The sequence below is a fragment of the Xenopus laevis genome, chromosome 1S (assembly GCF_017654675.1).
Source record: "Xenopus laevis strain J_2021 chromosome 1S, Xenopus_laevis_v10.1, whole genome shotgun sequence".
In the NCBI taxonomy this organism is placed as follows: Eukaryota; Metazoa; Chordata; class Amphibia; order Anura; family Pipidae; genus Xenopus; species Xenopus laevis.
Window position 1 is genome coordinate 176742019 of NC_054372.1, and position 15580 is coordinate 176757598.

Below are 15580 nucleotides of genomic sequence, written 5' to 3' on the forward strand. Positions count from 1 at the left end.
TTTATTCATCCAAATTTTTAAAAATGATTTCCATTTTCTCTGTAATAATATAACTGTACCTTGTACTTGATACAAACTAAGATATAATTAATCCTTATTGGAAGCAAAACCAGCCTATTGGGTTTATATACATATACACACACAAACATTTATACTTATTTTTGGGAGTGCAGATTGTGTTTATGCACTACAGGTAGGGGACCGGTTATCCAGAATGCTCGGGACCCGGGGTTCTTCCATAATTTGGATCTGTATATCTTAAGTCTATTAGAGAATCACGCAAACATGCAAATTAAATAAGACAAGTAGGCTTATTAGGGGTTTGCTTCCAATAAGGATTAATTGTGTCTTAGTTGGGATCAATTACAAGTTACTGTTTTATTATTACAGACAAAAAGAAAATCATTTTTAAAATGTTGGATTATTTGGATAACGGGTTTCTGCCCATATCCAGTCAATACCATATCACAACATAGTACAGGGGCCAAATGGAGTCTTTACTCCAATATGGAGATAACTGCAAGCAATGGGGTCACTCATATGATGCTAGCCAAAGCATAAATTGTCTGCCGGATGCCCAGCATTGAATGTAAGAAAATGCTTTTTTTTTTTTTTACATTACTCATTGGATGGGTTTTTTCAGTCTTCGTGATCCATATTTACTCAGGCCTGATTAGATATTTATTATGCAGGCCATTGTTTTTTCAACTTCAGAGTGGCAGTCAGAGAGTCAACATCCATTACTGTCTTGTGTGCAGCTATCTTATTTGTCATATACCTAAAATCTTAACCCATTTAGCAGAAACTAATGAGATTCTGTGTTATGTGTTAATTAAACTTAATTAGAAAAAAAGATGAGAGGAACATTGGCTTTATACAAATAAATGAACATTAAACAAACACGAGGATAAAAAAAATAAAACATTGGCACATTTTGTTTAACTTACTGTTTTGGTGCTGTATAATAATCCAGGGAACATAGCAGTTCATTCTCTGAAGTTTGGCATCAAAGTAGCCATAAAAGGCAATACGATTTCATACACATGAACAATGCAGTGTAATAAATTATAAGTTGATTTTGCCAGAAACTGATCTCAGCATTTAAAATCAGTTTTTATAAACATATTTGTTAGAAAATATACAAGTTTTAGCCTCCCACCTTTCCACTGCTGGAACGGAACTGAGTCGGGGGTCATCTTTCAAGAGATCGTGGCTGCTTTTACTTTTGCCTCTCATGACCTGCAGAAAGAGAAAGAAAACAATGCATTTATCATAATGAACTTAAAGCTAGCCGAGAATTTGTAAGAGGAAAGGAAAATCACATTAAAAAAAACAAAAAACAATTCTACATTAAAATCGAAATTCCTGCAAGGCAAGCAAACGCATTTTAAGTTGGGTGATCCCTGGCCAGACAGTGAATCAGATCATAAGGCATTTTGATTGCATACACGGCTGTCCAAACAACACTGATCCATTTGAATGGCCAGGAAGACTTTTTTATTGCAAGACAAGTGGAGTAGCATGCGTTTCCAGGCAAGCCAACGACCCACACAGCAGACAGCAAACAAAGTTTGTGAGGTCAAGCAGATTTTCTTTTTAAATTAAAATGCACAAGATTTGTGATGGGGTCTCATACACAACGGGATTCGGCCAAATTCCCGAATCCATGGTGAAAGATTTGGCTGAATACTGAGCCGAATCCTAATTTGCATATGCAAATTAGGGGCAGGAAAGAAAAATTTTGAAAATATTCTTGTTGTGACGAAAAGTCACATGATTTCCCTACCGCCCCTAATTTACATATGCAAATTAGGATTCAGATTCAGTTCGGCCAAGCACAAGGATGAGGCCGAATCCGAATCCTGCTGAAAAAGGCCAAATCTTGAACCGAATCCTGGATTCGGGGCATCTCTAATTATAACCAGATTTAAAATGTACCTTGCTGACTTCATTCACCTCTTCCTCATCCTCCTCTGCTTCTTCTCCAAAAGAAAGCAAATTAAAATTCCTAGAAGGAAAAGACAATTGTTTAATATTTTACAGAATATAGTTTGATAAGTTATAATTAGTTATTAATTTGATTGTGTTTTCTACATTAGCAATGGGGTCCCTCTACAAACCGTTACGAGAAGTTGAGGTTCACATAAATTTGCCCCTTATACAAAACTAGTTATGAAAGGTCTAGGTCAGAGTTTCATGATTAATAAGAATAATATGAGCTAAGTGAGTTTGCCCTTCATTAACAAATAATATAATATTTTATAAATTTATATTGTGCAATTCAGGTTTTTATGATATTACAAACATGTCTTGATTGGAAAATGTCATCTGTCTAGCTTAGATCCATTGAGAAATGGATATTTAAATTTTGGGATTTGGATAGATGCTTCTTCTCAATAATGCACGTTTTTCTCTTGATATGTCACCAGCCACTCAAATAAGTGAAGTCTGCATGGAATGCTGGGATTCAGGAAAATACTGGGAACATTCTAATAGAATTACTTTGATCAAATTGATCAAAATCAACTTGCTCTTTCAGAAATACCATGAGATTCTAGGCCAGTTCAGTTAAAAATATGTTAGAAATAAACAAAATTACAAGACATCATCCTCAAAACGTAGGATTTTTGATAAATCTGCCCCAAAATGTAACTGTGCCCCAAGAAGGCATAACCATATTGCACTGTTCTATTCATTTGTATTAACAGAAATATGCAAAGAAAATGTCCTGTTTATAAAATAGGCCTGAAGTAGCATGGTCTAATGAATTAGAAATAAAACGTTAATAAAGATTTATTTTCTTTTTAAAGGAGACCTAAAGCTTCATCAAATGTAGGCATTAAATGCTACATGTTTTGGGCATCTGTACCAGCCCAAGTCAACCACATTCCTTAAGCCAAGAAGGTCTGTGAATCTGAGGATGACCCCCAGTAGCTCCCCATCTTTTGTTCTGCTGTTTTCCAGCACATGCTCTGGGCTACTCATTAACCTGAGTCTAGGGGTGAAAAATATACAGTACAGGTATGGAACCTGTTATCCTGAATGCTTGGGTAAGAGATCTTTCTATAATTTGGATCTTCATACATTAAGTCTACTAGAAAATCATGTAAACATTAAATAAACCCAATAAGATGGTTTTGCTTCCAATGAGAATTAACCATATCTTAGTTTGGATCAAGTACAATCTACGGTTTTATTATTACAGAAAAAAAAAAAGGAAATCATCATCAAAAATTTGAATTATTTGGATAAAATGGAGTCTATGGGAGACAGGCTTTCCGTAATTCTGAGCTTTCTGGATAACGGGTTTCCGGATAAGGGATCCCATACCTGTATATATTAGTAGGGATGCACTGAATCCAGGATTCGGTTCGGGATTCAGCCTTTTTCAGCAGTATTAGGCCAAATCCTTCTGCCCGGCCCAACCAAAAATCCCAATTTGTATATGCAAATTAGGGGCGGGAGGGAAATCGCATAGTTTTTTCCACTCCCCATCCCTAATTTGCATACGCAAATTAGGATTTCGGTTCTCGGCTGAATCTTTCGCGAAGGATTCGGGGGTTCGGCCAAATCCAAAACAGTAGATTCGGTGCATCCCTGATTTTAAATGTTAAAATACAAGGCCAATTAGTAATTAATTTATATTTGTATTACATGGCAGCTCAGATACCACTTGAATTTGCATCAGTCTTTAAAAATCAGCCCTTGAGCATTATCTTATAGCACAGGCAAACTTATTCTCAACCATTTGTGACGATACCTAAAATTAGCTTCTCAAAAACAGGTAAAAGCACAGTGAGCATGTGCAGTGCCACGGACACACTTACAAAATCTAATATGGTGATCACCTGTGCACAATTTGGAAGGCCTGGATCAATACTGTTATAAAGAAAATTTAGGCTGGTGCAGTGAAGAAATTATATAAAATCCAGCATTTCTACCTATATCAGGGCCCAGCAAACTTTACTATCAAAAGAGCCCTTTTGCCCCCTCTTCCACTAAAGAAAAATAGTCTGGAGCCGCAAAACATAACACCGCTTATAAACTTTTAAAAGTTTTAAACTTTTTTTAATTGTAACTGTTACAACAACCGAATACAACAAACAGCAGTGCAGTGTGTATATGTAGGCCTACTTTGAAATAAATTTAACACTGAATCGCCCGATTAAATGCTAGTGTTCTCATCTGTTTAATGTGACTTCTGTTTCTGAAGCTCAATGCTGATCTTCCCTCTCTTGTCTTGAGTGTGTGACTGCGGTAAGGACCATGATAAATCATTTTGCTGTGGCTCGGTCTTGCCTGTCACTCCTGGGACTTCTATACAGACTTCGCACCTGCTGGCGGCTTCCTGAGTGTGCGACCGCAGTAAGCTAACCATTAGCTTAGCGTGGTCTCACACTCAAGAAGCCACCAGCAAGTGCAAGGGCTGTATAGATGACAAGACTGAGCCGCAGCAAGCAGGATGAAGAGCCACATGAGGCTCCGGAGCCGCGGGTTGCCTACCCCTGACCTATATGAATTGAGGGTTTCGTTCTCCTTTAAAAGATTCCAAATGCATTAAATATAGCATTCCAGCTGGAGACTGACATATCAATATTTAAAAAAAAAAAATGTGTTATAGGAGGGAAAAAATAATGTGAACTGTATAACTTTTGCTAATGATTACTTCAGGTTGATTTTCTCCTTTTGCAAAAAACGCCAATTGTTAACCAAAAGCACTCACTGGGGAAGAGAAAGCAATGCCCCCAACACACAATGAAGCTGCTGTAAGAAACAAAGGCAAAAAAGAAGAGCTACTGACTTTGTGCCTTTTGCTTTGGACTTCTTGCCTTCCTCTTCTTCATCCTTTTTTGTCTTTTTATCTATTCTGGGGATTATGTCATCAAAGGGATTAAAAAGCACCTGAGAGTATAAAAAAAAAAATTCAAAAATAGGATATAAAATTCTTCTCTATGGGAAAAGTTACATTCCAATGAAATGACACGCAAATGCTTTTCAATTTAGGAAAAAAGGCTAAGTCTGAAAAATAGCATTCATAATACATCTCTTCTTCACAACTAATGGCTCACAAATCAATTTTCCCAAGGAAGGAAAAAATTAGGAGCAGATTTATCAAGGGTCGAATAGTAAATTTGAATTTTTAAATTAAAAAACTTCAGATTAGAATTTTAATTCCCCTATTCAAATGCAAATTCAAATGTGAGATTTAACCAACATTCACCGAGTTCATGTACAAGTCATGTACGTTGAGCCATTTGGAAATATGACTAGCCTTCCTGACATTCTATGTTTTTTTTGTAGAAAAACTTTATTTGTACGAATCAAATACGATTCAGAACCATTTAAAAGATATTAGGCATTAAATTTTTTTCTTAAATAACACCCAATTGAATTGAGAGTATATTCGAATGAAAAAAAATTCACATGAATTCGAAATTTGACCTTTGATAAATGGCCTCCTAGTGTCAGGAATGCACTAACAACATACAACATACAACATAACATGATCCATTGGCAAAGGGCAGGAAACACTATGGGGCAGATTTATCAAGGGTTGAATTTCTAATACATGGGAGTTTTTTTTTAAAACTCCCATAAACTTGAAATTCGACCAATCAAAATTGATCTATAAAATCAAATTTTCAAAACTCGTATGAATAGAATCTGAAAACTCAAATCGAATTAAGAGTTTTCTCTGAAAAAAAACTCGAATGTCAGGAAGGCTGCAAGCAACTCCAAATTGATCCCAGGACGTCTTCCATTGACTAAAACAGCAATTCGGCAGGTTTTAGGTGGCTAATAGTCAAATTCTAGTTTTTAAAGGGGCAGTGTATGATAAATCTCAAAAATCGAATTAGAATTTTTATTAATCTAATTTTAATAATTCCCTAGTCTAAATTTTCACTTCGACCCCTGATAAATCTGCCCATAACTGTAAGCAGCCAACAAGCAGAAAAGTATTACCCAATAAATACTTAAATAATTAACTGAATACTCAAATGAATGATGAATTGTTATGAAGATTACTCAACAAGTCCACTTGCTCTGACTTTCTATTACTAGATACTATATATCATGACCCTTAAAAGAACAGTTCAGTGTAAAAATAAAAACTGGGTAAAATAAAAAAAGTTTCTAATATAGTTAGTTAGTCAAAAATTTAATTTATAAAGGCTGGAGTGACTGGATGTCTAACATTATAGCCAGAACACTACTTCCTGCTTTTCAGCTCTCTAACTCTGAGTTAGTCAGCGAATTTAAGGGGGGGGTCACATAGGACACAACTGTTCAGTGAGCTTGCAATTGATCCTCAGCATGCAGGTCAGGTTCAAAAGCAACAGTTATGACCCATGTCACTGATTGGTTACTGCCGGGTAACCAATCAGTGGAAACCAAGAGAGCTGAAAAGCAGTAAGTAGTGTTCTGGCGATTATGTTAGACATCCGGTCACTCCAGCCTTTATTCTTTTTCCTGGTCAATGTATGCTGTAAGTCCTACAACACACATGCCTGTAAAGATTGAGCTGGGTCACTCACTCATTATGTGTAAGCATAGCCATTTTCTTGCCAAAAAATATTATAAGGATAGGTGGATAGGACACCTGTAAGGAGCAGTAAATATAAACATATTTTTGCACACTAGAAGGCAAATACTGATGAAAGTACAGCAGCTACACGAATATAAAGGAGGAACACACGGTGACTACAGAGAGCAGTTGTTGTGGAACAGTAGCACATGTTTTGGTCACTTATGTCACAGATAACAGGAAGTGGAAGTTATTGGTTGAGATGAGATGAGATTAGACATGGCAGAAGACAAGTTATATTGGCTGCAATAGTACAATATAAAAACCACACATGGAGAAAAAAAAAGCCATTACACAGTCCACAATCAAAGACAGGTCAATTTGGGCACATATTGGAACAATTAGCTGGTGAATAGACCAGGAGTGGGCACACAGAACACCAAGTAAACACAGCTTAAAGGACACCAGAGATCTGGTCTAAGAGCCCGCACTCCGGTTAGGGTAACAGTAGTTTTTTTTTTCAATTGCCCCCCAGCACTAGGCCACCCACACCGGTAGGGAGCTCCTGGTATGCTCGGCCATGTTGGGACACATGCATGCGCATAATGAGTGAATGCCGCAACTTGCTCATTATGTACATGTGCTATGCACAACATGGCCGATCACACCAGGAGCTCCCTCTTTGTAAGTGTCCTAGTGTTGGCAGGGGGCAATTTAAAAAAAAAAAAAAAAAAACCAAAAACTACTGTTACCCCAATTAGCCCACACCTTTGCTTGGAGAAAACAGGTGCCCTTTAAACTGTGTTTACTACGGTTACTCCCAACTGGAGTGCACACTCTATTAGCCCACACCTTTGGTTGGGGATAATATTTTTGGTCAACAGGCTCCCTTTAACTTTAATACATGAAAAGGTAAATGTTTAACTTCACCCAAACTTCTAAGCACCGTGAAAAATCACACTGAAGGTATGGTTCGCAGAAAAAGACATTTTTCCATTGCACAAGTTGAAAAAATATTAAAGGTACCTCTGTGCATTTTATCTTGTGTGGGTTGACAGGTCTCTCATCCTCTCCAATATCAACCTCTGCTAGTCTCAGAATATTATATATGGTGTCACCAGTCACCTGTAAAGATAGAATTTATATTTATGTTCAGAAAGCTTTAGCTTGCATTCCATGGACATGTGTTGCACTGAGATAAGTCAGGAGGATGAATTTTATTATGAAAAAAAAATTTGCAAGGGGACTGCAAAGTCATACCAAGGACACATGACCTATGAAAAGGGCTCTTAGATGAATGTTTTGGCTTATCTGGTATTTAAAGGGGATGCTGCTCTGCAGGGAAAGGGCAGGGGGGAGGGACTTCCCAGGACTAAAGCAGCTTTGTTTGTTTCCCTGTAGAACAGCCAGCGACCATGTAGAGATTCATATCCGCAGCAGTCAGAGCAAGTAAATGAAGGGAGAATTTCACTGCATACAGTTAGGTTTCTTATAAACACTGTACAGATTTTTTCATTGAATGGTATTTTATTTTTGCCTTTACATACTCGACTAACTAATGACCTTTTAACCGCTAAAGTCAACAATCATTTGTCACTACTAATACTGCTTGACCTCTCAGCCGCATTTGACACTGTAGATCACCCTCTCCTCCTCCAGTCCCTCCAGTCGCTTGGCCTTCGTGACACAGCCCTGTCCTGGTTCTCTTCTTACATCACCAATCGTTCCTTCAGTGTCTCCTACAATGGAGTATCATCTTCTCCCCTACCTCTTTCTGTTGGAGTTCCTCAAGGCTCTGTCCTGGGACCATTACTATTCTCCCTCTATACTTCCTCCCTTGGCAAATTAATAAATTCGTATGGTTTCCACTACCACCTCTATGCTGACGATACTCAGATCTATCTCTCATCTCCTGATCTCAACCCAGAACTCCTAACTCGCGTCTCCTCCTGCCTGTCCGCTATCTCTACCTGGATGTCGCAACGCTACCTTAAATTAAACCTCTCTAAAACTGAAATGGTTCTCTTTCCTCCAAGAAACACCAGTAGCATCCCCGAAGTATCCATCATAGTTAACAATTCCACTATCACCCCCTCTCCCCAGGCCCGGTGCCTTGGGGTTATCCTAGATTCTGCCCTGTCATTCACTCCTCATATCCAGTCACTTATTAAATCATGTCACTTCCACCTAAGGAACATATCCAAAATACGATCATTTATCACCCAAGACGCTGCCAAAATTCTTATTCACTCTCTCATCATATCGCGTCTAGACTACTGTAACTCTCTTTTAATTGGCCTCCCCCTCCAGAGACTGTCACCTCTCCAGTCCATAATGAACACTGCTGCGAGGCTCATACACCTCAGCAACCGCTCATCCTCTGCCTCGCCATTCTGTCAATCCCTGCACTGGCTTCCGTTACCTTTCAGAATCAAATTCAAATTAATGACACTGACTTTCAAAGCACTTCACAACTCTGCTCCACCCTACATCTCTGAACTCATCTCTATATACTCACCCACTCGCTTACTACGCTCCTCTACTGACCTGCTACTCAACTCTTCTCTCATTACCTCCTCACATGCTCGCATTCAAGACTTTGGAAGGGCTGCACCCCTCCTCTGGAACGCTCTCCCACGATCTGTCCGACTTTCTCCCAACCTTTCTGCTTTCAAAAAATCTCTGAAAACGCACTTCTTTCGAGAAGCCTACCCTCACTCTGCTTAACTACCAAACGCAACACCACATTTCTCACCCACTTACTTCGATCTTGCCCACTCCCACACCTTGTGTATTACTCCCTTCCCTTTAGACTGTATGCCTATGCATAGGGCCTTCCTCACCTCTTTGTACCTGTATTGATTGTGATGTTTGTTACTCCATATATTCTATGTATGTAATTCATGTGATGTAGTTGTATAATCACAGTTACTTTACAGTGCTACGCAATACTTCAGTGATCCCCAACCAGTAGCTCGCGAGCAACATGTTGCTCTCCAACCCCTTGGATGTTGCTCTCTGTGTCCTCAGAGCAGGTGATTATTTTTGAATCCCAGGCTTGGAAGCAAGTTTTAATTGCATAAAAACTAAGTATAGTACCAAATAGAGCCTCTTGTAGGTTGCCAGTCCACATAGGGGCAACCAAATAGCCAATCACAGCCCTTATTTGGCACCCCAAGAGACTATTTTATGCTTGTGTTGCTCTCCAACTCTTTTTACATTTGAATGTGGCTCCCGGGTAAAAAAAGGTTGGGGACCCCTGCTCTACTTTAATGTTTCCATCTCCAGCTGCAGGGACAAAGATCATGGAGCCAGATTTAAACAGATAAACTGGGATTCTACAGGTACTGGTTCTGCAGAGTTGTAGAAAGTTTGTATTAAACAAAACAAAAACTATAAAATCCAAATTAGATTACATGACAGCACAGGACCCAGTGCAGTCTGCATATTGATAATTAATCAGTCTTGCTGTATCTGCTTCTAAGGCAGATATTATTTGACTTGTGCTGTTTTGATCATTATGAAGATCCCTACGCAGCCCAGACCACACTGAGCATGTTCATGGTCTTGGTCTTGCAAAGATGTTTAACAAAGTTACAAGATGGTGACCCCCCCTGTGGCCAACTTTGAAAACATAAATCATTTGTTTAATTAGGTGCAGTAAGTTCATGTTTATGTTTAGTATACAAAATACAGCATTTATAGTATTATTCTATTTTAAACTTTAGTTTCCCTTTAAGATTAAGGGAATGGCTATTGGATAACCTGATAGACAGCCATGTTTAGCGTTAAATGCTAATCTACAGAGGGGAAAAGTAATCAAAAGAAACAATGAATCTGAGCTTTACAAAGACAGGGAGAAAAAGTACAAGACTTTCCCCCATCATATGGACATTTTCTGAACAATCTGAACTGGGACTAAGAAGCTCAATGATTACTTAATTGCATTATAGAAGCATTCATAAAAAAGGGAGGGGGAGACAGAAGAGGCTTTCATTTAGCATCTGGATATAATTGCTTGTTTTAAGAGAATTCTTCCTCAATGATCATCATCTAACCTTTCCAAAGATGGTATGCTTGTTATTAAGCTCATCGGCACGACCAAGAGTAAAGAAAAATTGGCTTCCATTATCGTGAGGTCCAGCGTTTGCCATGGCAACCAGTCCTCGGCGATTAAACCGGAGACGTGAATGGAATTCATCCTGAAAATAAAAAATAAAATCCATAAGGGAAAATATAAAGGGGTCTGAATACTTTTTCAAAGGTCAATTTTTGTTGGAATACATGGAATAGGCAAAAGTAGTAATCTAATTTCATTGAATAAATCCTACACGCAAAGCTTTTTTTTTTTTTTTGTAACGTTTTATTGCAAATGTCTAAATATTCTAAATTTCTAAAAAGAATTAATTAATAATTAATTAATGTTGTATTAAAAAATATTTCCTATCTCCATAATTGAATATTATTACCAGAGCCATCTTATGCAGCAATAAGTATAAGTAGTAATTTCCACACTCCTCACAAGCAATCCTGGCATATTTTTTTCCACCAAACAGTAAAATTGAAATGATACTGGATTTAATCAATATTGGTACTGATTAATTCCATTTAAAACACAAATAATATTTAATGAATTGTACAACACATTCTGAAGGCTAGAAGAATGATAAAACACCCATTTTTTTGTTTTTTTTTAATTAATCTTTGTTTTCTTTTTTTAATGGTTTCCAGATATTTACCACAGCAACTTTAAGAAAAACTTCAGGAGCAGCTTAAGTTGTGGATATCTTCAAAACGCTTCATTCAAAAATAACCACTATCAATTACAAGACTATTTTAATGGCACTAGCTTTTCAAATGTGGAGATTGAACACCCTCTTTCGAATTTTCAAATTAAATTTTTGGTCAGAACTCAAAATTCAAGTTGGGAATAATCCAAACTCAAATTCGAGATTTATCATACCTTGACCCTGGGAACAACTCGAATTCGATAGCACGCCACCTGCCGAGTTCATGTAGAAGTCAATGGCAGAAGTCCAGTGACCCTTTTGAAAATGTCCACAGCCTTCCTGACAGTTTGTTTTCAGAAAAAAAAACTCAATCCAAGTTTAGTCAAATTAGATTCGAATTTTTCGGTAGGTTATATTTGTTCGAGTTTAAGACGTTAAAGTTTTTTCGGAAAGGAGAAGGAAAGTTATCCTGCACTTGGGGTGCCAAATGTTAGACACCCCAAGTGATTGTATTTACTTACCTGAAACCCTGGGCCGGTGTAGTTTTATGCTGATAGGAGCACCGGCCCGGGGTTTCAGTGAGCACCACGGAGCGCTTTTCTTCAGTTTCCCTCTTTCTTCGCGTGGCTGCGCAGGTGCAGCAGAAAGAAATGCCAAACTTTCACTAAAACGTTGCCTATTTCGTTCAGCTGCGCATGTGTCTGCCCAAGGAAATTTGAAGTAAGAAGCCAGAAGAGGATCGCTCCAATGGTGCTGACTGGTATAACCCCGGGCCAGGGATTGGATTGGTGGAGTATAAAACCCTTTAGAGATAGTCTTGTAACCTTTTCCATCTTGGACAAAGCTTGGGTATCAACAACTCTTTTTCTGAGGTCCTTAGACACCTTCTTTGTTGAAACCATGATACACATTCACAAATGTGTTGTATGTGTGATCAGGCTTTATTGGATTCCTGCTGTTTAAATAAAACAGGGTCTCTCACTCACACCTCATTTTCATCCAACTGAGTGAAAACACCAGCCACTGATTTCACCTTACCTACTTTTTCCACATGCAGATTTTTAATAAATATATGACCAAATATAATAATTTGTGTTTAATATACTTTTATGACTTGTTTGAAAATCAGATGATGCCTTATGTCACATTCATAAAAAATAGAAAATTTTAAAGGCTTCACAAACAAAAAGTATTTATTATTGCACAAATCGACGTTTCGACCCTCACTGGGGCCTTTGTCAAGATCTTGACAAAGGCCCCAGTGAGGGTCGAAACGTCGATTTGTGTAATAATAAATAATTACTTTTTTGCAAGACCCTGTTGTGCAACAGCTTTCATTCTACTTTTATACATATATCCTGTTAGCACCAGGGCAACAACCCAGATAAGTGAGTGCAGGAGGCATCCTATGATTTTTGTGTATATATATATATATATATATATATATATATATATATATATATATATATATATATATATATATATATATATATATATAAAATCATAGGATATATATATATATATATATTCACACACAGTTCTTAAAGCAGAAAGAAAGGAACACTATAAAAAAGACATTATCAAAAACTGTTAAATCCTCAAATTTTATCACAGTTAAACCTTAAAAAAAAAACTTAAAATAAATTGTCACAGTTATTAATGCTTTACTGTTTTAATGGACTGGCAACTTTGTCAAAGGCTTTTTTTTAAGCAGACAGTTCCTTAAAGGGACAGCATACCCCATTTTTTTCAACATTGCAACGAATAGACTGCGTGCTCTACATGTAGTTTTTGTTATTTCTTGCTCTAAAAAGAGATACATTTGAAAATGAAACTAAAGCCACATTCTACTTCCAAAACCAAAAACAAACCAGCAGTCCACTGAGAAGCCTCTGTATAATGAGCTGCTCTTTATCTAACAGACTGTAACCTGTAAACAGAAATATTGCTTACCCTAAAAGGTTTACCGAACACAGATTCACCTCCTGTTCCAGTACCTGTAGGATCTCCCCCTTGAATAATAAACTCTGGAACAACTCTGTGAAATATGGTGTTATCATAATAACCTAAAAAAACCAAAAGGACAACATATTTTAAACATAGCATAAAACTTTACTAAGCACATCACTGTTCAATAAACGTGTGGGGTTCACACTAGCAACAAATGTAACAGTCAATATGGCTCTTCTCACTGCAGACACCGCTATGGTCTATAGGAGATGGTTGAGCTACACCGTTCTATGAATCAATTTTTTGACGTTGAGCCTTAAAGTTAAATTAGCATAAAAAAATCTATCCTTGGAATGCAAAAGTCTTCTTAGTTACGTTGACAAACTAAAACTAGAATTATCAGGGTCAGGACCCTGGTGAAATCACATTCCCTGCTCCCCTGGTAGTTCCACCATGGATGACATACAAAATGTTAAACTAAAGGTGAACCACCCCTTTAAGTGGAGAGCAATATTTGGAGAAAGGAAAGAGAAGCTTAGGTTATTTCATAGGTAGAGACAAGGCTAAGCATGCTAATGATGATAAAGAAATTATTTGGAGAAGAGAATGATGGAACAAAATATAAGGACAATTAGAATAAAATATATAAGAGTATATAAGTCAATTTAGAACCTAGCAACAACCAAGTTTCCCATTCACAAATACACAAGTAGCTGCCTTTAACATGAACTTGCTGTTCCATCTGGGTCTCCCATTTACACAATATTCCATAGGAGTCCTAATGTATTACCTACCTATCAAACACGTTTCATTAACAAATATAGGAATTAAAGTTGTGCTTCTGCAAACAGATCTAGTAATCTAATGTTGTGTGTAAAAATAATTATTCAGCAGCCACCAACCAACCAGTTGTAGCTGCCATGCTTTGACCTTAATAAACAAATGCTCTGTGTTAGCACTACAACAGGCTTAGCTTTTCTTCTGTTATACATAGTATAGATTTAGGTTTAATTAAGCAAAAGACAAGTGCAGGAGCAATCTTTGAACATATTATCTCCACATATAGTTTTAGCAAAATAAGTGCGTTACCATACAGCAGGGGTTCATAACTTATGGGTTGCGACCCATACACAGGCTCCTTGCCATTAAGAATGGGTCTCCTTGCTCTCTCTTAAATGGACTGTTCAGTATAAAAATAAAAACCGGGTAAATAGATAGGCTGTGCAAAATAAAAAATGTTTCTAATATAGTTAGTTAGCCAAAAATGTAATGTATAACGGCTGGAGTGACTGGGTGTCTAACATAATAGCCAGAACACTACTTCCTGCTTTGCAGCTCTCTTGGATTCCACTGATTGGTTACCAGGCAGTAGCCAATCATAGACTTGAGGGGGGGGGGACATAGGTCATAACTGTTGCTTTTGAACCTGACCTGCATGCTAAGGATCAATTGCAAACAGTTATGAACCATGTCTCCCCCCATCCTTAAAGGAGAACTAAACCTCTTCGGTGCTAAAATCCCTCCCCCTCCAATGTGTTGCCCCTAAGTTGCTACTTAACCCTTGGCGCAGGTCCTGTCCACGGAGTTCACAGGCGACATCTTCTCCCGTGCAGTCTTCTTCCTGGATTGCCCGACGCATGCGGCAATGCAGGAGAATTTGCCGGTTCAGCTCTACTGCGCAAATGCCAAAAGTTACAAAGTTTCCGAAAAAAGAAATGAGAAAACTTTGTGCCTTTCAACGCATGGGCGGTAGAGCTGAACTGGCAGTAGAGCTGAACTGCAGGCGCAATCCAGGAAGAGGACCACACGGGAGAAGATGGAGCCTGTGAACTCCGTGGACAGGACCTGTGCCGCGGGGTAAGTAGCATTTTGGGGCATTTGCCCGGGGGGGAGGAAGGCCAGGGGGAGGGATTTTTGCGCCAAAGGGGTTGACTTTAAAGTCAATAACTGACTTTAGAATTGAAAAGCAGAAAGTAGTGTTCTGTTCTATTATGTTAGACATGTTGGACATCCAGTCACTCCAGCCTTTATACATTACATTTTTGGCTAACTAGCTATATAAGAAACATGTTTTATTTTGCACAGCCTATTTACACCGTTTTTATTTTTATACTAAACTGTTCCTATTTTTTAATAATGTGAAATATCTTCCTACAATAAGAAACCTTTATTAAAACAAAGTGCATAAGGGGGTTCTAATTCAAGGTTTAGCTTGTGAAACTGATTACCCTATTTAAAGGGGTTGCTGGGTTAAGCTTTAGTATGATGTAAAGAGTGATATTCTGAGACAATTTCAATTGGTTTTCATTTTTTATTATTGGATTTTGAGTTATTTTGCTTGTTATTCAGCTGCTCAGCGGTTTGCAATTTCAGC

At 37.8% G+C, this 15580-nt stretch overlaps 1 protein-coding gene across 2 annotated transcripts in view; it reads right to left on the reverse strand.

The window, feature by feature from the left end:
- Window positions 1-15580, reverse strand: part of cwc27.S (CWC27 spliceosome-associated protein S homeolog) — an 88428-nt gene that overhangs the window by 69398 nt on the left and 3450 nt on the right. For both annotated transcript variants that reach the window (XR_005963982.1, NM_001092730.1), the window contains 6 exon segments: window positions 13210-13322; window positions 10585-10728; window positions 7553-7651; window positions 4802-4902; window positions 1939-2008; window positions 1160-1239 (listed from right to left, as the gene is read on the reverse strand). Coding sequence is in view for 1 of the 2 variants with exons in the window: in NM_001092730.1 (NP_001086199.1) it covers window positions 1160-1239; window positions 1939-2008; window positions 4802-4902; window positions 7553-7651; window positions 10585-10728; window positions 13210-13322 (607 nt within the window). In the remaining variant the exon portion in view is untranslated.